Source organism: Sarcophilus harrisii, chromosome 3 (genome assembly GCF_902635505.1).
Source record: "Sarcophilus harrisii chromosome 3, mSarHar1.11, whole genome shotgun sequence".
NCBI classification, from domain to species: domain Eukaryota; kingdom Metazoa; phylum Chordata; class Mammalia; order Dasyuromorphia; family Dasyuridae; genus Sarcophilus; species Sarcophilus harrisii.
In genome coordinates, this window is record NC_045428.1 from 142,708,146 (window position 1) to 142,732,473 (window position 24,328).

Sequence of the window (24,328 nt, forward strand, 5' to 3'; positions counted from 1 at the left end):
AACAAATATGGCCTCTGCCCTCAAGGAGTTCACATTCTAATGAGAAAATACTACACATACACACACACACAGTATATTTTGGAGGCAATCTCAGAAGGAATATTTGTTATGAACAACATTTACATTTATAGTGAATTCTCTGAACCTTTTAGTCTAAGGCAGGACAAATGTTATGAGATGTGCTATTTAGTATGAAGAAACCCTTAAAATTAAATGCAAAATTGAGTATATCCTGAAGAAAAAAAAATAGACGTTTAACAAACTGAGGTCTTGCAGTTGTTCTTGTTTGCAGATGATACTTTACTGAGTGAAATAAGTCCCTTAATACTATAGAGCCTTCTTAATGAGATTGCTAACCACTCCAAAGAATTTAGTCCAGTCATCCATAACAGAAAAAATCAAGTGGATAAAGAATTCTATTGTCTTAGTCAGAACTTCTTAAGTTTTTTCCACTCATTACCCCTTTTTGCCCAAGAAATTTTTATATGACCCTGGGTATATAAATATATAAAATAGGTATACAAATCATACATTTACTGATAAGAAGTCATAATTTTGCAGCTCTTACATTAGTTATAAGACTCCACATGGAGTTGCAACCCACAGCTCTAAACTATGCAATGCAATAGGAGCATTAGTATATTGAGTTAGTCCTTCTGTAAATACATAATGGAGAGATACTATGGCTGGAGGTTGAACCAGACCCCTTGGTTGGGTTGGACTGCATTTAGTAAAGTCTGTAATATTTGTGGCCATTCTAAATTACTTCCCAAAACAATAAACAGAAATTGATTTTCTAAGTAGATGTTGTTAGAATAAGTCAATTAACAAATAAAAGTAAATAAAAAAATTTTTTAAAAGCAAATTAATTTAAAAAGCTCTCTCTGAGTTGTTCCCCAGACACAGAATTTAGAGTTTTTCTTCCATACTGTGAAATATTAAAAGCTCTAGTGGAAGCTGTCTTCAAGTTAGATGGATCTTCTATGATGAATTTATGGGCCTGAACAAGGATACACACAAAAAGGAAAGATGAATTGGTAGCGATATATATTAAATACCTGCTAGAAATTATGATAGTACAGGGAATACAAAGAGAAAACAACAAAGCAGTCCCTGAAGAAGTATTCACATTGGTGAAATTATAGATTAGAAATACAGATTACAGTGAAGAATTTCTTTTTTATAGAATGATTATTTAAATCATAAAGAGCAAAAAACTTTATAAACACTTTATATTTACCATCCCTATCACATTTCTTTTATTTCATGATAACAAAATTCTGGTGTTTTAAATCTATCTTTTTGGACATTAAATTCCACATCAGGTTGAAAAGTTTAGTTGGTATTTGCACTAAAAAAAAAAAAAAAGCACAGTGATTGGAAAAGATGGCTTCCAAGTATTTTGCATTATTATAAACACAAGATAGAATTATATATGTACACGTGCTCCAAAAATAGGCTAGTTTTGCAGTGTTGGGATTATATTTTATTGAAAACTCTATAAAATTTCTCAATTTTGATTCAATTTTAACTCTTCCTCCTGAAAATTTAGCTCATTACTCTTCTATAATGTGTCTAAGATATTTGCCTCCAGAGTCATGTTTAGCACATCTTGGATTCTTAAAATATATGTAGGACACCTTGCTCAAGCCTTTTTTTTTTTCACTACATATTTATTTTTTCTAAGTTTGTTTTTTTTCCCTAATGAGATGAATGTGTTTTTTAAAATCAAGAAACAGATTATAGTTCTTAATTGTGTGACTATAAAGATATATTTGTTATAGAAAGGTGTTTATAAAAGCTTGTCTGTTCAAGTTTCAGATTCCATCAAGGAAGTGCTTGATGTTTTTATAGACTATTCTCATAAAAATTACAGAGAAAAAAAAAAAGAAAAATAGCTTATTTATTGTTACTATGTTTTTAGTCAGTTTTTTGAGCAGGTGAGAGTATTCTAATCTTTTTTGTATCCATAGGCTCCTTCTCCCTTTCCAGCATGTTTATTTTTTTTTAAACCATTTAGATAGATGCAGCTACTCTTCCTGTCTTCATCTTGTTAAGTTTTGGGTCCTAGTATATTAATGAGATGATGGAAGTAGAGTTCAAGTGTCATTGGTTTTTGGTTTGTTTGATTGGGTTTTTTTTGCCTTATAAAAAATTGGTGGATTTGCTCCATTTTATGTTAGTTATTTGCCTTTTGGTTTCATCTTTTGGAGCTCTCAGGATAATTTAGCTGCACCGGATCTCATGCCGACCTCTCTGCTCATTCTTTTTTTTCCTACATTGCTTTTTTGAGGACTTGCTTTGCTTGTAATCATCTGTCATCCTCCAATACATAATCCATAACATTTTTTAGTGTAAGTTTTATTGATGACATTTGTTTTTAAATCATAGTTACTTCTGGATCTGTCAGCCCTGTCCTTTCCTTTCTCTCCCCAAGAAGACCACCCTTGTAGCAAAGAAAACCTGTGAAACAAAATCAATCAACCTTCAGAGCAGCTGAATGTAAAATTCTGCACCTGCTGTTCTCCTCTACTGAAAGGAAGGAGGTGTGTGTTTTATCTATGCTCAAGGATTAAGATTGTTCATTACAATTACCTAGAGTTCAGCTTTATTTTAGTGTTATTTCAGTTATATGAATGTCATTGTGTGTTATTGTTCTCCTGGTTCTGCTCAATTCACAATATATCAGTTCATGCAAAGTATCCTATGTTTTCCTGAATTAATATTCATTATTTCTTACTACACAATAATCTACTGCTTTAATATTCCACACTTTGTTCCATTTCCAAATTGGTAGGCAATATTTTATTTCCATTTCCTTGTCACCACAAAAAGCAGTGCTAAAATAGGACTTTCTGGTCTTTGATTTGGGAATCTCTGGATTAAAGAATATGAAAAATTGGTGAATTTCTCACATGATTCCAAAAGGATTGTTTTCAGGAATTTTATGGATTGATTCACAGTTTCATTAATAGTGTGTTAAGTGTTTCTGCCTTTTTCCTTAGCCACTCAAACTTTGACTTTTTTCTGTTTTTGTCGATTTGTTGTTTTCATTTATATTATTAGAAAATTTGGTTGTTTATAGTTACAGTTACATTTCTTTTGAAAATTTCATATTCTTGACCCTTTATCTGTTGGGGAATGACTTAATCAGTTTTATGATAATTCTTCATTGTATGTTAGATCTCAGAGATAATTGCTGCAATGATTTGTTTCCATATTCACCCATTTCTCTTATTCTACTTGGCTTGCTTTTGCTAATGTAAAAAGATATTTAATTTTATGTGGTCAAAACTATTTCCTCCTTATGAGTGCTTTTTTCTCGGTTAGGTTAGAATTCATATTCTAGGCATCGTTTCTTTTATCCTCTAATTTTTTTTTTTTTTTTGTTATGTGACCTTTTATATCTTAGTCTTATGCATTTGAAACTTAAATACTTCATAATATTTCATAAATAGGTCTATATCATAAACCAGTTTTGCCCATAGATCATATTGATCTATGAAATGGAATTAAGGCCATTAAAAGTAAATTTAGATGTTGAAAATTGATGATGAGAACTATCATATCTTACCACTTTCAAAGACCAAATATGAGGTTGCATATTTTAGAGAAGGAAGAAAATTTTAGAACAGGAAAAAGAACCTTAGTACATTGTCTGATTCCTTTGTGCAATAGAACAAAGGCCCTTGTTTTTGACATCATTTTACTTGGGGTAATGCTGTATGGTTGAAAGTTATGGAATACAACGGTTTCTAAACAAAGTTGGGGGTCATTCAAAAACCAGTGTGCATAATGGGTGTGTGTGGTGTATTTCTGATAAAAGAATTGTACAAGTTAAAGTTACTGATTAAAGCTACTGATGTCATCAGAGAGATTTAGGCCAGAGCAAGAGGAAGATTCTAGCTAGAAAAAAAGAGGTCATCCTGCTAGAGTGAGAGATAATTGCTAAATAGTCTGCATACTGCACTAATAGGTACTCAGTAATATCTAGAGGAATTTCTCCAACCCATTGGGGATTCCTGGAGAGTATTTATGAGAGGACAGGAACAAGAGTTGGACAAGATTAAAAAGTATGAATGGATTGTGATCTGTACAGTTGAAGAGAATACTTACTTTCTCAATTCCTAGAGCCACTGAAATAAGACTTGATAATGAAAGTGTCTCATTTTTTCCTTCTGCTTGAGATAATATTTTTTCAGAACTACTATGTCAAGAAAATTCACATCTAAAAAGCTAATGAAAGCCTACAAATTCCTAATTTCAAATCTTTGTGATATTACATTTTTACCTTTTTAAGATAATTTTTTAAAAAGTAATTTATTGCACCTGGAAACTTGTTAGTGTAATTTTAAATACGTATTAATTGAAGTTCCAGGTCAACTGTATTCCATTAAAAGCCATAGTTTTACAATACAGTTTTTTAAACATTCATCAACAATATATAATCGTGAGTTATGTTCAATTTCTGATTGCTCTCTTACCTACAATAATTTATCTACATTGCATTAAGTAGTTCCAGAGTTATAAGGGGAAAAAAATGAAAGGGATTGTATAATTTCAAATAGAATGAAATCACTGATTGAGAGTAGGATTGTATTTATTTATATTATAAAAAAATTAGTTTTCAACTTAAAATCAAGTACCATCTTCTTTTTTCTTTCTCTTTCAAGTGACTCTGAATCATACTGAACACAATCTAACTGTGTCTCAGATTCCATATCCCCAAATGTGGTATGTGTTTTATGTTGACAAGTTTACATGTGATGATGACTTTGAAAATTCTGAATTAGAAGACATCTCATTTGAAATGATATTACTAAATCCAGATGCTGCAGGGAATCCATTGGATCATTTTAGTGCTGGAGAATCTGGTAAGTATACTTTATTTTTGATTATTTGATACTTTTTACTATTGCCAAATTTTCAGTTACGTGACCCTATATGCCATATAGTGGTCCTCAAAGTGTAGTCTAAAGAATTGTTGGGGTCTCTGAAACCCTTTAAGAGGGTCTACAAATTCAAAATTATTTTTTATTTCTAATATAGTAAATAGCTATAAATATAACCCACGTGAACAAAAACACTTTGAACAGATCCACGATAATTTTTTTTTAAACAATATGAAGGTACTGAGAACAAAAGTTTGAGAACCACTGCTATGGGGTTGTTATCCATAGTTTAAGATGCTTGCTCTAAAGAAAGGTTGGATTAGTTCACAGTGTACCTATTTTCCCATATTTCCTGAAGTATTTGTCATTTTCCTTTTCAGTGTTCTTTTTTCTTTTAGAATAGTAGTTATTATTTTTTCAAGTACATGCAAAGATAGTGTTCAACATTCATCTTTGCAAAACCTTATGTTCCAAATTTTTCTTCCTCTCTCCCTACCCTCTCCAAGACAGCAAACAATCCAATATAGGTTAACGTGGTGCAATTCTTCTAAAATTATTTCCATATTTTTATTATGCTGTGCAAGAATAATCAGCTCAAAAGGGCAAAAAACATGAGAAAGAAAAAAAAACACAAAACAAACAAGAACAACGAAAAAAAGGTGAAAATTCTTTGCTTTGATCTACAGTCTTCATAGTCCTCTTTCTGAATGAAGATGGCTCTTTCCATAGCAAGGTTATTGAAATTGCCTTGAATCATGAATACAGAGAGCCTTGGAAAGACTTACATGAACTGATGCTAAGTGAAATGAGCAGAACCAGGAGATCATTACACACTTCAACAACAATACTATATGAGGATCAATTCTGTTGGAAGTGGCTATCTTCAACAATGAGAGGATCCAAATCAGGTCCAGTTGATCAGTAATGAACAGAACCAGCTACACCCAGAGAAAGGATACTGGGAAATGAGTGTGGTCCACAACATAGCATTTCCACTCTTTTTGTTATTGTTTGCTTGCATTTTTGTTTTTCTTCTCAGGTTATTTTTACCTTCTTTCTAAATCCGATTTTTCTTTTTTTTCTTTTTTTTTAATTTATTTTTTTATTTTGAAAAAAATTTCTTTACAACATTATCCCTTGCACTCACTTCTGTTCCGACTTTTTCCCTCCCTCCCTCCACCCCCTCCTCCAGATGGCAAGCAGTCCTATACATGTTAAATATGTCAACAGTATATCCTAGATACAATTTATGTGTGCAGAACCAAACAATTCTCTTGTTGCACAGGAAGAATTGGATTCAGAAGGTAAAAATAACCTGGGAAGAAAAACAAAAATGCAAACAGTTTGCATTCATTTCCCAGTGTTCTTTCTTTGGGTGTAGTCAATAACAATAATGTGTGTATATATATATATATATATATATATATATATATAACATATGTATGTATATATATATAACATATGTATGTATATATATATAACATATGTATGTATATATATAACATATGTATGTATATATATAAACACATACATGGACATAAGTGTTTATTTGCACATATAGATATGCATTTAAGTGGAGAGAGAGAGAGAGAGGAAAAGGAAGAGAAAAAGAGTAAGGATTTGGGCAAGTCTGAAACTCATTAAGTAGTAATAGAGACTGATCCAAATTCTATCCTCTGCCTTTTGCTTCATACCAAATTTTAACTTAGAATTTTTACATGTGCAATTATACCATACTTGTATTTGTGCCTTAATCATTCTGTACCTATACTACCTGTTCATCCTTACCATGTAAGCCCAGACCAAGACTTACTGTGACCTCTTATGATCTGCCTTTTGTGTATATGTGTGTATGTGTGTGTATACCTATTTATATCTATTTATAAAATTGGGAGTAAATAATTAGAATCATCTTTGACCCACTCTAGGTAAAAGAAAGGGTTAGTAAAACTACCAGAAGATTTCTTTTTATAATGCATTGCCATCACATGGCACCTGAAGACTACATTATTCATTCACTGAAATATCTAACAAGTCTTATATTATTTCTTCAACACAGTTTAAAATATTTTAAGTTCCCAAATGTTTTAGGAACCATTCAGTTTGTAAATTGAACCCCGGGAGAGATTTTCCTCCTACATGACATCATGAATGAAAATTGTGTTTCCAAGGAATCACTTCCAATTAGTCCATTTCTGGAGTGTCTGTTAGTCTATATTTTACTTAACTTATTTCTAGACTTCACCCTTAAAGAAGGAAATGTCTCAATTGTGCCATTTTCAGAAGAGAGATGACCTACCAGATATTCATCAGAAGTATTTTGATTTATAAAATTATTGCAAATATTTACAAGTAAGGCTGTATGTGATCATTATTTTTTTTCAAATCAAATATAATTCTTTATACCCACCCTACTTGAGTTAATCCTTTATTTTTTGTAGATTCACTCTCTGCAATGGAAAAAATAATTCAAGTCATTTATGCTTCAGATTGACACAATTTATGAACAGTACATTTATTTATTTTTGCTGAGGCAATTGGGGTTAAGTGACTTGCCCAGGTCTAGAAAGTATTAAATGTCTGAGGTCAGATTTGAACTCAGGTCCTCCTGACTTCAGGGTCAGTGCTCTATCCCCTGTGTCATCTAGCTCCCCCTGAAAACCACATTTATCACAGAACCAAGTAAAATGCTTTAAAAGTCAAAGTGGTTCTTCCTCATTTAAAAAAAATGTTGTTATGCTAAATACTTATATGTCCAAATAGTATATAGTTTATCTTGAAGAAAAAGGAAGAGATTCTCTTGTGAACCAGTGTGATGTAATGGTATTGGACTAATTTTCATTGATATATGATCCAATTAACTTTTTAACACCTCTGCCTCACTGTATATGAGAATAAAATATCAGTCTATAGTTCCATACCTGAGAGGAAAGCTAGTGTATACTCACTTCCCTTGCCTTCGTTATACTTCATTCTTGTACCAGAATTTCAGTATATCACTTGTAAAAGGTTACCAGATTCCCCCCACTCCCTGCCTTGCTGTATTATTTCACTATTATCTTTCACCATATTCATCTTAGGACTTGTGATTTGATTTCTTCATCTGCAGAAGAAAAAAGATAGCATTTGCCAGTTACCTGTTTGAAAATTACAAAGGATTTTTCTCAATTTGGTTTGTATTTAGATTTATATATTTCATAATATAGGTAACATTTATCTGATTCATACTACCTTTAAAATGTTTTTTCTTTCTTTTGAGTTTCCATAAGTTTTATTCTTTAGTGCTGTCTTAAAAGTAAACTTAGTTTTCAGAATTAACAAACATGTATTATTGTTTCTTTCTGATTAAAGGTAAGAAGCTGAATAAAATTAAAATTGGTAGTTGAAAAATAAATGAAAAGTTTTTTTTTTTCCCATTAGAACTATATTTACTTAAAAGAACAGTGAATTCAAAACAAGGAGTATACATTTAAACTATCTTGTAGGCAATCAAGGAAAGAATGATTTATGCAAACTTAAGTGAAATTGCATTCTGTGAGCAAAATGCTACTCATGGGTGCACAAATGCCTTCAGTCCAATTCATTTTATGCATTGCTGTCTCAGTGAAATAATTTCCTCTGCTGATTATTATCTTAGGAGCCGGAAGTGCCATTTGTACCAAAGAATCCCAAAACATCTTGCTGGGTATAAGAATTTCATTTTCTAAAGTCCTTTCCTCATGTTACTTGATAAATACTGGGGGATTTTTCCTTTTGTGACTTAAAAAATTTGCCTATTTTCTCCTTTATAGAAAGATTTTAGATAAAGGAAAGATAGTTTTAATTCACTAATATTAAAGAGTAAAAGGAAATTAGATCAGCTTGGTATAGTGGATAAATGGGATTGGCCTTGGGATCAGGAAAACCTAGGTTCAAGTCTAGCCTTCAACATAGACCATTCTGTGACCTCAGATTAGCAATTTAACCTTTCAGTAGTAACAAGACTATGCTTATTGATCTATTCCTTCTCTATGAAATCTTTCTTAGGCCTCATCTTCCAGCTGCTTGTGTTTTCTCTCATGAACAGGGGGAAAAACATTTATCTTGAATTTATTTTGTATACACATACACCTGTTCATAGATAGATAAATAAAACATTCATTTTAAGCTTGCTATGCCAGGCACTGAACTAAACACTTGGGATATAAATACAAGCTAGCAAGACAATATTTGCTCTCAAAGAAATTATGTTCTGATGGGGAAAGATAACACATAAAGGAAAAGTGGTATGAATAGTAGGTGACACATTGTGACAACAAATAAAGAGGATCTATAAGGAATGGGGAGAGTGGACGAACTACACATGTGACAGCATGGGAAGCATGGTTTGGAGCTAATGGCAGGGGAATGAGAGGTAGAAGGAAATTCCACAACGGGAGTTCCTCTATCCAGATAAAATCATAGGCCAGAGAATGAAAGAAAAAACTTAACAAGCATAGAATAACTATTTGAATGACAGGATTGATTTTAGTTATGTTACCCATGTTTTCTGCACTTGTCATAGTGAAATGTGTAGCCTTCCTGGTCTCTATCTGAATTTCCTTATGAAAAATAACACTTACCAGGTGGTGACTTTGCTCCTTTCAAACATGTTTACACTATACCAGTATTGCTATATTTCTCTAATGGGGGAAGGGAGGGAAGAGGAATATATATGCTTCCACCTGTTGTTTCCTTATTTATTCAAATCTAATATAGTGGGGTGATATGGCAGTAGAAGCAGGAAGATCTGGCTTAATTCCTTCCACTTACATATATTAGCTTTGTAACTGTGGGCAAATCACTTAATATCTCATTGCTGCAGGCAGCTCCTTAAGATTAGAAGTTACAGACAAGTTGCTGATGTGCAGTGATGGAAGAGGGAGGTGTCCATACCAGGAGTTCCCTGTACTGATGAAATCACAAGTTTGAACTAAGTCTAAAAAGATTTTCATCTAGATTTTAAACAATCCTTTACTGAAATCTTCATCAAGATTTGGAAGTGATCCTGAGAGAGTGCAAATTGTGATAGGTCCTGTAAAAGTTTTTGAGCATGGAATCAGTGATAGACTATATATCTGCTATCCAAACTATCCACACATAGAGAGATATATTACTAGAATACCTTCCAGGTGATGAATTACTTTAGCCACAGGAATTCATGAATGTTGGCTCAGGCAAAATGGGAGTTATAGCTATGACTGTTGTAATCATATTGATAAAATCAGGTCCTTGACGTTTTGTAACATGGGTGCCAGAATGGACTGTAGCCTAGAATTCATTTTATATGGAGTAAGTGGGACACCCAGTGGCTAAAATATTTATTCGTTTTTGCTTTTTTTTTTTTTTTTTTTTTTTTTTTTTTCTTTCATATTATTCCTTACTTTCATCAAACAATTAAGATTGGACCAGTTATTGAATACATCCCATCCTGATTATGTAGATGATTTTGTATGTCTTTCATAAACTATTGGTTTTTTTTTTCATTTTCTTTAATAAGAATGTTTATGGTAGAATTGATTACGCAATTATTTCTAAAAAAAAAGTATTAAATTTTTAATTTGATCACATTATTTTCAATCTTAAATTTAAAACTTCTCAAAATTATTTTCCTGATACTGTAAAATAAATATAGAAAAGTAATTGAGCACACCATTTAATTTAAATAAGGTTTGCAATAACAGTAGCCATTTTTACAGCCATTATTCTGTTATTTCTTTTTTTAATTTATAAAAAAATCTGATTACATAAAACCAACAAGTTGTGAAAATTGCTTAATCCTTGTTTTTTTAAACTTGAAACAACAAGAGAGGGACCATTGAGAATTTTTATATATATGAAAGGCTCATCCTCCTTACTTCCCCTTATAATCCTTATCTTAGCTACTGTTTACCAGGAAGCCTAGTAATATAAAAAAAAACAAGAGTTGACTACAGCCATACGTTCATGAGATTAAGATATTAACCAGAATCTTTAGTTAGGGAATTGACTCTATGAATATAAGATATAGTTTAGCTAGATTTACCACCTAAACTGTCATTTAAAAATTTTCCACCATCAAACTTATTTCTTAATTAGTTGAGATAATTAGTTGTTGGGCCATTTTTAAAAATGTACCAAATCATTGGTGACTATAACAAGATATGTTTCTAAAAAAAATTCTTAGCTTTCACTTAAATATGAAAAACAAGTTTTAGAGAAAGGAATATAAATATATAATGCAAATGGAATGCCTAATTAAAGACATTGTTTTTAATCTATTTTTTTTGAACAGTGTCAAAACATGGGTTTTGTTGGTAGGACACTTGGAACCAGTAACATTTGTCTTTTTTCTTTATAGTTTAACTGTAATGGAGGGGATTGTATTTATAACTGTTTAAATTAAGAGAGAGAAGATTATAGCATGACTTGCTTTTTTATGGTTGAAATTTCATCCTAAAATTAGAACACTGGGTTTTTTTAAATAACTTTTTCAATTCATGGCCAAAAGCAATTATATGTGAGTCCACTTTGCTTTGAAATACCAAGTGTGATTCAGATTTAAAAATTTTTCTAGAAACTTTTTGTCACAGGAATTTTAATAAGACTTAGAAATACTCCTTTTATTTTTCAATTGATGCAAAACATTTTTTCTTCTCTTCCAGGGTTACATGAATTCTTTTTCCTCCTAGTCCTGGTATACTTTGTGGCTGCCTGCATTTATGCTCAATCGCTGTGGCAGGCTATTAAGAAAGGAGGGCCCATGCACATGGTTTTAAAGGTCTTAACAACTGCATTACTCTTGCAAGTTGGTTCAGCTTTAGCTAATTACCTGCATTTCTCCAGGTACCATGCTACCATTGAGACTCACTCATTAAAGTTAATTTATTCTAATGAATCTTTCCAAATTATGGTTATTTTGAATATGAATTTTGTTTTAGAACTTTTTAGTTTATACTAACACTACTTGTTTCCATTTCTTAGTTACTCCAAAGATGGAATAGGGGTCCCTTTTATGGGAAGTTTGGCAGAATGTAAGTATCTTTTAAAAATACATATGTTTTAAGTGTAATCATTAGTTTTTGTATTATTTTTGGTTATGATTATGTTTTATTTGTCTAAGGTCAGTAAGTTCAGTTGATTACACTTCAGCATTAATTCATCCAAAGTTGCATATTCAATCTCTATTTGGACTAGTTAACTCTTTTTCTTCAATAGCCAAAGCCTATACCTATAATTCAATAATTTGTTCTTCTGAGAACTAGTTTCTTTATTGATCACTTAAATTTTTGCCATGTCTAGACCAAGGGAAAAATTTCAGAGAGTAATCAGTCTATGTGATAGTGATTGATAGATACAGTAATTATCACGATGATATGAGTTTGTATTTAATCTCATTTTTCCTGCTTTTTATTTTTGGATTACAGAATTAAATTGGAAAAGTTCAGCTAGGCTTAAGTACATATCATTTCAAAATTGAGAATAAAAAAATATGAGGACAAATCTTGTAGAATCTACTTTCAAACTCAGGTTTTAAATAATGAATCTATTCATCAGGGTATAACATTCATTATTTCTGTCTCCCCCACATTTCACTATCAAATAGTTTGTCATTTGACTGGTTACTTATACTGGTCCACAAATCTACTATTCAATCCTGTTATCTAAGTTTTTTTTTTTTTAATAACCTGAATTTTACTTATATTCACAAGCAAGACATGAATGAACTCTTATAGTCCATCTGTATCAACTTTGATTTATCAATGGACTCATCCAATTAGTGGAGTGTTAATAGGTCCCTTTGTTCTCCACCTCTTTCATGTTATCAACTTTTGTCTTTTACAGAATCATGAGTTTCTCAGTTAGAGGTCATCTAGTCCATGCCTGTCATATGTAAGGAAACTTACATATAGTGAGTTTAAGTTAATTGCCCAAAGTCATATGACTGGTTAATAAGAAATATGTGATTTGAACTGCTAACTTACTAACAGTGCAAGTGTACTTTCTGTTACATGATATGATTGCTAAGCACTTCATTTGTATCTCTACCCAAGGTGATCAAGAAAAGAAAGAAAAATTTAAGTGGTAATACTATTGTTACATATCTGTTAGGGTTGAATCTGTGAAGTATTTAAAGTTCTAAAGAAAATGGAATTTTTTGATATCCATATTCTGAACTCTCATCCATACAGTTTGTTTTACCTGTAATTAGTGGTAATTCACTCCCTTTAAGATGAACCAAGCATTGTTGATTTTGTTTTTAACATAATTTTCAAATACATGAGGAAATAATTTGAAAAATGAAATTGGTTATAAATATGTGTTCAGTATTTTTTGCAGTTAGATGACAACAAATATGATGATGAGTATGGTAATAATAATAACTAGCATTTATATAGCTTGCATTTGTGTGCTAGATACTGTGCTAAGTGTTTAATATTATTTCATTTGATCCTTATAGCAGCTTTGGAGGTAGTTGATATTATTAGAGCCATTTTGAGAAAACTGAGGCAAACAGATTAAATGATTTACTAAAGGTCACCCTGGTAGTGAATGTCTAAGGTCACTTTTGAACTCAGGTCTTCCAGTTTCTAGGCCTAGCACTTTATGTACTGTGCTATTCATTTGCCTTGTTAATATAGGATAATACACAACCAAATAATGAAATAATAACCAAATAGCAAGTTACGTTTAACTCTAACTTAAGATATCCTGTATAGATATTGTATCAAAATCTAAAAATATTTGTATGTCGCTTGAAAATATCAGTCATTTAATAAAACTGAGTTTGTCATATCTTAAAATGAAAATATAAGCATAAAGACAAAATAGCCCATTAAAATTATGACTGTCTGAGTTGATAGCAAATTATCAAATTATTTGATCCAATAGGCCAGGTCGCTATTAGTTATATTTGGCTAATGTTCTTTGAACATAAGTAAACTTTATTACACAGTTAACCTTATATCATTTTAAAAAATACCTTCAGATGAGAATAGTGGTTTTTGGTAGCTTTCAAAAATGTAGAGAAGATTGTAAATTGTTAAATTGTGATAAATTTTAGTTTGGACAAAATAAAACTTCGTTAGTACCTAAAAATAGTTCTATATTTTTTGGCCTGCAGAAAAATAATTTGTGAAACAGCAATTTCATAAACATAAAATAGTTTCAGGTTTTTTTGGTTTTGATTGATTCTATTACTGTTTTATCTGTTTATGTCAACTTGCAATTTTAAATGATGGCCACCTGATGGCGCATCACACTAGGGCAATGGGCATTTTTCTTCAGAACTTGAAACTGTGACTCTACTATAATCCCCAGATAGCAAGTCATGTAATAATCATGTATCTGTTACCATATTACTTATGTTAATACTTTGTGTTAGAAGATACTCTAAATACTGTAGTTAGGTTAAAGTAACAAAATATTATGCCTTTCTCTGATTAATAATTGCAACATTGCAACAATTTCAATGAAATAAATAACAAATTATGTTAAGAACTGAATTGAGGAACACGTATAAAAACTTACAAATCATTGTAGCTTACATTTGTATAAGTTGTTTTATAATTTACAGATTGTTTTTACAATAACATATGAGGTAGTACAAGTATTATTATCCCCATTTTACAGATGAGGAAATAGTCTCAGATGGAGGAAGTAACCTTCTCAGGCTCAGACAGGGAGTAAGTAATAGAGCCAGGGCTTGTTCCCTAGCCCAGTGTTGTTTCTGCTATACCACACAGCTATTCATAATTAGATTTAAGATAGGTTTTTCTAGAGGTATAATACAGATACTCCTTTTCAACAAAACATTTACTCAAAGAATAAAGATAAAGACCTAAATGATCTTATAGATTCATTAAAAGCATTACCTCTGTAATCAAATTTCTCATTAAATAGTTATTTTTTTTGGTATAAAAGTTGTACTATAGATATTTGGATTTAAAACAAATTAACACTGATTTGGCATGGCCAAGGAAAGTATATTAATAGGGAATTAAACTACAAGTTCTACCATTGATGAATGTGGTACCTTTATCAATTCTGGACCTCAGTTTCTATATTTATAAAGTACAGGACTATACTAGATGATGTCTAACATCCTTTTCAACTTAAATTTGGTAACCATTTACCTAATGCCTAATATGTGCAAGTCATTGCACTAGGAATTAGTTCTTGGGCTCTGATATTTTTATGGGTTGAAATGTATCTTTAAAAAAGGTAAGAATTGGCTATTGCATAGTAATGATGATTCATGAAGCAGGGACTAATAAAAGCTAATAAGTTTATAGGCTAAATAAACAACTCTGGCTCCATTTTCATATTTATCTAAATTGTCTAAATGTTGTATTGAGTTCTAAATGAAAGGTATGATTCTAGAGTGTCATTTTAATTTACAAACTGGTTTTCTATTCACTTATCTCTTTTGTTTGCTGTTCTCTTAGAAGGAAGGAATACTTTGTATGAAGAAGAATGACTATCCGTTTTTGTTTTCATCTTTGATCAGTTTGTGACATAGCCTCCCAGATCCAGATGCTCTACTTATTACTGAGTTTATGCATGGGTTGGACAATAGGCAGAATGAAGAAGTACCAAAGCAGACCCCTCCAGTGGGATTCTACTCCAACATCTACTGGCATAGCTGTAGTCATTGTCATAATACAGGTCTGTGCTATTTAGTCTGATTTGCTTTGCTTTGTTTAGAGGGTAGAATTAAATTTGAAAAACTTACCAGTTTTGAATATATTCTGAATATAATCTGAGTAGACAGTCACAAGGACTTTTTGTTCCAAGGTCAGAATTGAATAAAAGCATCTAATACAGAAATTTTTGTTATTTTTTCAACTTGAGGCTGATACTACTACTATTTAACTTTTATACCATTTTAAATTAATAGCATTTAATATACCTGAATCAAAATCTCCTATGGAGGAATTTGTGCTATTTCATAATAACCCAGTGTTAAAAATGATTAATTATAAAGCAATCAGCTCCACTTTTGTTACTTAAGTATATCAGAATACAAATCACTAACTGAAAAAATGGAGTTTGAATTTAACTGGAAATGCAAATCTAAAATAGGAAAGAGGCAGAATTTAAGTGAACTAGACATTATTTTGTCTTAAAGAAAATCTTTGTTACTGATTTATTTCAACCTCTTTTTCTTAAACTAAATGTAGTATGCTAGTATCCACTTTTTTTCAAGAAACCAAGTTCTATATATATAAGATATGAAATGATATATAAAATTCAGAATAAAGAAGGGAAATTATAAAGGATTGTTATAAAGGAAATTATAAAGGATATAAAGGATTTCTGATTGATTAATAGCCAGTATTATTTTTGAGTAAACATAAATTTTTTTTGTGATTCTGTAAGGTAAATTTGGAATAAAAAACTAATTATCTAGGGAAGAGAAACTCCAAGACTTATCCCTTGTAAATATATACAGTCATTATTAGACAGGAAACAATTCTGTTATGTCAGGAAATGGCATTAAAATAAATGAAAAAGGACAAAATTTCTAGCACTTGTAATATTTTGATCCTAGAAAACAACTAGTGTACAAGATAGGTTTACTATTAGATCAAATTTTCATTTCTCACTTTGGCTCTTTTTCTTCATAGAATTCTTAGTATCTTTTAAAAAAAAGAAAAGATTGAATGTAAAGGTATTTGATCCCAAACTCTTTGATCTAGTTAATTTTAACACATCATCATAGACAAATTATATATTGAGCATTCATGGGGTATGTGCCATTGTGCTCAATTTTTTGAGAACTTACAGAGTATAGATTGCTTGTCAAAGATCCCCAATTTAATAAGGTGGACATGATACTTAGATACTCTATTGACATAAATATATACATTGATTATATATCAATTTAGGTTTATAAAGTGAGAGTGAGCTGGAATGTGTAAAAGTGACATGAAGAGTTTTAAACAGTAATTGTCTATTAAATGAAAAGCATTTTTTATATGATTGGGCTGAGAGGGGTTAGAGGTGAGGCAGGTTCTTCTGGCAATGGAGAATGACTTGCACAAAGGCTTTAACCTGAGAAGGAAGTCTCCAATATAGGGAATGGAAACCAAAACAGTGATATGTACACATTTAAGCTCTGTGAAACCCAAGAATATTGTAGGAACCTTAATAAGATGATAGATAACGTTCTCAAGTTTGTGTGTTGGGAAAGCCTCAAAAACGACACTTAAAAATAGTATTGATTGAAAGGAAGATTAATGTCTAGGATTTTTATAAAATATGTTATAGCAGTTTAAGTGCATGGCATTCAGCATTTGATGAAGAACTTTAGCAATAAGAGGAATGATGGACTTTTTGTAGAAATTAGTGATTCTGATAGTAAACCTAGACAAATATTAAATCCAAAATAGTACTGAAGATTTAGAGTGTACATAGTAAAGTTTAGAGTATATAAGTAAATATACCGATATGCATCCACAGATCTTAGGCTATGATAGGAGAGACAAGCCTTTAATAAATAGATTTCTTTTTAAAAGGATAGTGAAGTATTAAGAGATTATCCTCAAGGTAGTAGACTTGGAAAATCAACCTGATTCTGGTAAGGAATATTAGAGCAGTGAATGAGTTTTAGAGGAAAGATGAAGTTTTTTATTGTCATATTTAAAGAATAGCAATGTATCATTGAATAAGCAACTATGCTTATACTTTACCAAGTTACAGTCTTTGTGATTTGCTTGACTATGTAGCATCTTCATTGATTTTTAGAGAAGCATTTGGGGAAAATTCTTTAGATATAGTACATAAACATAATATTTTCTAAATAATATTTCCTAAAATCTAAGATTACTATTTTTTACAGAGTATTTTGCTCCTTTGGGAACAATTTGAAGATACCAACCACCACAGCTATCATACACAGCATAACTTAGCAGGAATACTTCTAATTATTTTAAGAGTTTGCCTAGCATTATCTATAGGCTGTGGTCTCTATCAGATCATCACAGTGGAAAGAAGTACACTTAAAAGGGAGTTCTATATCACATTTGCCAAAGTAAGTATTCTATGTGGGAAATAACTTTTTTTATTATGTTTTCTTCAGACTTTTTCAATAAAGATAAATGTTGCATATGTATAAAACATCCATTTGGGAGGCTATTAGTATCATTAGTTCATCTTATAATCATCATTCAGTATCAATGACCCATAAATTTGTTTTATTTGTAAATGGAGGGATTATTCCATTTATAATGGACATTATAAATACCCTCAGCTATTATGTAGTATTGTTATAAGAAATAAAGAGATTATAAGCATAAATAATAAAGCAGTTTGGACTCCTCAAGAGGTCTCTGACTAGTCCAAAATGTTATATCATCAATAAAGGTAGGAAGACCTGAATTTATTTAGACTTAAACCTGACATATACTGGCTGTGTGACCATATACTAGTTACTGAACCTCTTAGTGCTCAAAGCCAGGGATATCAAATTCAAATAGAAACAGGAACTATTAAATCATACATAAGGATCTTTTGGGGCCTCCTATTGACTTAGTTTTAAAATGTAATATTATCTGTGTTTTACTATATTTTTATTTATTTTGTTAAATATTTCCAAATTATATTTTAATCTGACAGGCTAGATTCAAAAAATGTTGTGGGTTGCATGCAACTGATGGGCTTTATGTTTGATACCATTCTCTAGCTAATTATATAACTATCAGTATAGAGAATGATCTGTATTGATTTAGAAGGAGTTTTCTTATCAATGTTCCCTATACCACAAGTCCAGTCCCCAGTCCTCCATTAAAAGACTTATTAAATGAAAACAAGATACTACAACTGAAGGGTGCAGACTTTTGTAATATAGATATCATCAGAGGTACAACTTGGGGGAGGGACCATCTTTCTACAAAATCAGACACAACCAAGTGATTGAGATACATTCTACATCCTATTTGGTCTGTCTCACCTCTAAATACATATCCAGAGAGCATTGTGGAAAGATGGAGAAGATATGCATAATGGGGAAAAGTATTGAATTTGAGATCTCACTTTACCTCTTACAACCTTGGGCAAGGCACTTAACTATTTTGGGTTTGTTTATTTATGAAATGAGAAGACCACATGAAATTACTTCTAAGTTCTTTCTAACTCTAAATCCCATGATCTTGTCTCTGACAGGGTCTTTCTGCATTATTGTTTAAAGGCAAAGAAGAGAATAGTGAAATTATACTCACAGTTCTCTTTTGCCTTTCTACTTCTGTTCCTGATGTGATCCTGAAGCCAATTTGATTTCATTTGAATGAAGAAAAGGAAGTTTTCATATAGATTCAGCAAAGAATTTAGAGGGGTAGAACAGAGGGTCAGCAGTCCAACAATTCAGCCTTACTCCAGGTCATATCTTCCTTCTAGACTGTACCAGCAGCCATACCTAATCTCAATTATATCAATCCAGTCCCCTTATGCTTATATTAAGCACTTAAAGTCTACATAATCAGGGAGTGAAATGCTACTTTTTTTTATCCTGAAAATTCTTTAGAGATTAAAGATTTTTTTTGTTTAGGGTACATTTAAGAAACTCTATTTGGAGATTTTTTAAAATTAAGATTCAGTCTCTTTCTTTCACTATGTTCAGATTCAAAGTACAATAACCTTGAATTTTTTAATTTTTAAAACCTGTCATCTACTAATCAGTTTTTGAATTTCAGGGGAAAAAAAGACAATTTGGTATGTATGATAAATATAGTGTAAGTCTATAAATTGATAGATAGGTAAAAAGTTCTTTATTAGTGCATCAGGATAAGGACATGTAGTACACATAGCATGAGTTTCTAACTGCTGTAAAAATATAACCAACCTGGTAAGACAAAAAGCTAATATCAATATGACAGTAGCAAAATCAGTACTTTATATGCTTCCACTTTGAAGACAAGTGGAAGTGATTTTAATCAGCTTTGTACTATGGTACTATAGTCTTATTGTAGCTTTATCTCAGAGTATGAGCATAACCATACTTATTTAATATTTTATCCTTTTGTTTCAGGGCTGTATCTTATGGTTTTTATGTCACCCAGGTCTGGCAACCATTTCTGTTATTTTTAGTGATTATCAAAGACAGAAGGTGGGTACTGTAAAATGTTAAAACTATTATTTATAAAAACACATACATATATGTATGTACATATATATTTAGTTAAGTAATTGTGAGAGTATATATTTGGTTAAGTAATTATGAGAAGGTCAAAATTGTTTCTATTCAGAAGTTAAATCTATATGGAGGGGAAAGAAGGTCTCTGTAAAATACAAGTTAAACTGAAACAGTGAGTCTTTTTGTTTAAAACCAATGTGCAAATTACAGTTTTAGAATAAAGTACCCTAGAAGAAAAATAAAGTAATATTTTTTCCTTAGTCTTTATTACAAAATCAAAAATTAGGCAGAACAGTTTTTAAGGAGACTACCCTAGACAAAAATGGAATCAGTATTTGCACCTTAATACCAGATCTTATCTTTTTTAGAGATTTAGAGATTTTCTTTAAATTTGCCTTTGGTGAAAATGTAGTCATTGCTTCATGTTGCTTTTGTTAGGATTTTTTTTAACTGGTTAGCCAATTTCAAAATAATGTTTTACAGAATCAAATTAATTAGGAAAACCACAGTACAATGTTGTCTTTGACCGGAGATTAATTTTTTAAAATTCATGATATGCTTTATTCATTTGGTAAACAACAGCAGAAATCAAGGTGGATTTACAGGAATCTATCTTGTTGCTTTAACATGCTGGGAACTGGAGTGAGGAGGCTGCCACGCTCAAGTATGCCATATTTTGATTTGTGTCGATACCTACCTTCTTAGGTGAATAACTCCATCATTCCAAAGTGGAGTGCTGCCAGCAGCTCTTTACAAGCAATGCAGTATGTGCTTGAATGCACAAATGTTTTCTGAGCCTGAGGTATTTTACAAAAGGTAAAATAGGGAGAAAGGTACTCTACAAAAATAGAGAAGTGACTTGAGGATTTGAAAGGGCTTTTAGAGCATTTTCAAGGTTGGCAGGGGGTGGGTGGGTGGGTGGGGGGATGTTTTATTCCTATACCTATATTAGCCTGGAACCCAATTTTTCTCATTACTTTTAGAAACTTCTTCCCTCTGTACAACTTGCTTCCTTGGGAGGGAAGTTGGTCTAGAAAATTATTCTTTTGTGTCTCACTTTGCCATCTACAAACTCACTGCTGGAGGGTTTTTACATGCGGATAATTGCAGTTGTGAACATTTAATGGTATTTTCCTTTTATATTTTTCTATCTTAGTCTGCTGACATTCAGGAAAGAAGTAATATTTTTAAAATAATAAATATGTAGGCATATAATAAATTGAATATAATCTCTGTTTCTTCATGTAGAATGATGATTTTTACATATTGAAAGCATTCACTTTCTCTCTTTTAGGCTATTACAATTGGTGTTATCATCTGCCAATCTGTTTCCATGGTTATCCTCTACAGACTTTTTCTGTCTCATAGTCTATACTGGGAAGTTTCTTCACTTTCTTCAGTAACACTACCATTGACAATATCATCTGGACACAAAAGTCGGCCTCATTTTTAATACTTGGTTAAAGAGAGAGTACATTCATTTAACAAAGTGCAATAAGGATCCAAATACAGTGATATTTCATAGTTTTGTTCAAATGTTCTGTGGGCAAAATTGAACAGAAAAACTTGAGCATGTTAAAGTCCTGGCATCTGAACAGTACCAAAACTGAAGAAAGCCAATAAAAGAAATGTTATGAAATATATATGTATAAAGTATGAACTTTAAAAAAGGTTATTCTTCTGTGGTGAGCAGTTTTATCCACATGGAAACAAAGGAGAAAAGGAACTGTGTAATATTTTGGTTAGATATTTTCAATACATATATTTCCTCATCTTGTATCAATATAGCTGACTCAGGTTTGACGGCCTTATGAAAAGTAATCAGTTAAGTGATTACTTGCTCAAACATGTCTCAAATAGCCCAGTTATGAAATCAGTGTAATATACTAAGATTGCTTCTCTTTTTAAGCTTTAAGGAAAATGTAGTTTACATTTAAGAATTGTAAAGGGCTTGAAAAAATGAAATTACTTCAGGAAATGAATGTAAGGTATTCACATCTAAATTTGGTAAACTTTTGTTTATTTGTGGAGAGGGGAAAACCTCGTTTTTTTCCTACCACTATTGACTCTAGTTCAGGTTTAAACTTGAGTAGCAAGGGACTTTTGATAGACAGTTATGTAAAAAGTAAAACTTTTAAAAATTGTATGGATGGTATGGACAGAAAGCCTAGAAAAAATCTTTTAAAAGATCACAATATTATGATGGAAAAAACAGCAGACTTGCATGTTTAAAAAAATGAAAAATGGAATGTGTGATATGGTACTAAAATTTAATCCTGATATAATTCATTTCTCTTATATTGAATCCTCAATCATAATTAAGCCATATACACAGATTAAATTAACAGAAGCATTTCACATAAATGTTGGTTTCAGTCATCAACTACCCATGAATTCCTGCCCAAGGATACTTAATCAGGATTAAATTTTCTATGAATAATTGAAAAACAAAATACTCACTGGATTTGTTATAATCCTGGTTGGCACTGGATTCTAAGTAGTTGCCATCTTGAATCCATTGTAATAAAGCCATACTTTGTGATGCTCCTGTATTGAGAATGCTAACTGAAAAAAATATACTTTATAGAAGTGCCTGTTTATTGAAATAGAGATTAAAAGGTTGACAATCTCTTTTATATGAAATTAGCATTACTATTAATGGTCATTGATAGGAAATTTTTCTTTTCACATTTATCAGATCATTCAAAACTTTCATTATCACCATTATCAATGACACGCTATGTCATTATGGTGAAAATTTTATTTGTAAAGATTACATTTTCAAAGAAGAAATCAAACTGACTTGGGGATCTTTTTTTTTAATTTAAAGTTAATAATGGAGCTCAATTTTAAAATGTCCATGGCTTTCTATTTATTTCAGTGTTTGCCCTCAGTTCTAGACTTGTTTCATGTAAGAGCTGAGTACATTTGATTATGACTAAGGCAAAATGGCACCATGACAAAGTGCAATATGCTCATTAAATCATCTCTTGAGGAGTTCTTGGGTAATTTGTTTCATAAATGAGAACTGCAGGTTGAGGCTAGAAAATATGAGATATATTCTAGTTTCACATGCTATACAAATTGGTCATAGGATTTTCCTTTTGCTCCATGTTACTAATACTGATACTCAAGTGCTGTTGTATTCAACTGAAGTATAATTAATTAGGTTTTTTTTTTTAAAGATATAAAACAATAGTCATTGTCAATTTGGAGTTTTTCTTGTGTAGGGAAAATAATAAATCCTCAGTTGTCCATCCTGAGTTATATGAATCTGCAATGTACATATGGCACTTAGCTTTTAAAAGGAAAGGATTCTTTTTTATTTTATCATTTATATTCATTGTATATATTTGTTGTAGGTTTGGGTGCTTTTTTTGGTTAATTTATTACAGTCATTTCAGGAATCATTGTTTACATGAAGGAAAACTTTTTTTCATTGTGAAATTGATATGCCTTTACTCTAGGTTTACACAAACTCAGAATTAATAGTATCTGAACTAGAATAAATTATTACTTCTTTTTATTTTCCTAATACCTAGCAACTTCATCATCTCAGTTTGCAGCAAACCCAGGGTTGGTATACGTTGTGGAAACCCTTAGTGAGGAGATCAAAAGCTGACAAAATGTTTTTCCAGATTCTGTTACTGGCATTTGATCATCTGATTGCTTTTTTGTGTTTTTGTTGTTGCTGTTTTGAGTTTTATTCATGGGACCAATGAGTAGTCAGTATCTGGGGAAATACTTCTCTCACTCAAATTTCTTAATAAAATACAATGTGAAAAAAATGTTCTTTTTATTACCAAATACCTCTTTTTGGTTTGTTTTTCTATTGTGATGGTCTAAATAAGAATTGTGTTGAAATCAGAAATAGAGTTGAGCATGTGTAAGGCTTCATAAAAATATAAGGTTTGAACTGAGGTTTTTGACTAGTGAGTATTGTAGTCATTATTGCCACAGTACAACAGAAGGGCTTCATTTGAGAAATGCTTCCCATATATTCTTAAATGAAGTCTCATCCAAGAGACAAAGTGGAGGTTTTAAAGTCATCTCATTAAAGTACACTAGATAGTTAGTCCAGTGATGCTGCCACTGTTCGTTTTTATAATTCCTTTTAGAATTGTCCTCAAGGCCAGTAGCATAATCTTTTGCATGTCCTTAGCATAATGAGTCTTCATTCTTTGAGAAGAGATTTGATTTTTGAAAGTCATTCAGAGCCAAGTTTGAGGAATGTAATATTTAATTAAATATAGTTAATGCTGTTTTTGGTTTTTAAAAAAACTTTAGTTGTAACCAAAGTAATGAG

The 24,328-nt window shown here is 31.3% G+C and overlaps 1 protein-coding gene across 1 annotated transcript in view; it reads left to right on the top strand.

Moving 5' to 3' along the window:
• GPR180 (G protein-coupled receptor 180) overlaps nt 1-23,800 on the top strand; it is a 34,974-nt gene extending 11,174 nt beyond the window's left edge. Inside the window, exons 3-9 of the mRNA XM_003765789.4 lie at nt 4,674-4,874; nt 11,555-11,735; nt 11,874-11,923; nt 15,400-15,557; nt 17,734-17,925; nt 19,918-19,995; nt 21,317-23,800. Of these exons, the coding sequence (XP_003765837.1) occupies nt 4,674-4,874; nt 11,555-11,735; nt 11,874-11,923; nt 15,400-15,557; nt 17,734-17,925; nt 19,918-19,995; nt 21,317-21,475 (1,019 nt within the window). The 3' untranslated portion in view covers nt 21,476-23,800. The remainder of the gene's footprint in view (nt 1-4,673; nt 4,875-11,554; nt 11,736-11,873; nt 11,924-15,399; nt 15,558-17,733; nt 17,926-19,917; nt 19,996-21,316) is intronic.
• Nucleotides 23,801-24,328: the final 528 nt, after the last annotated feature.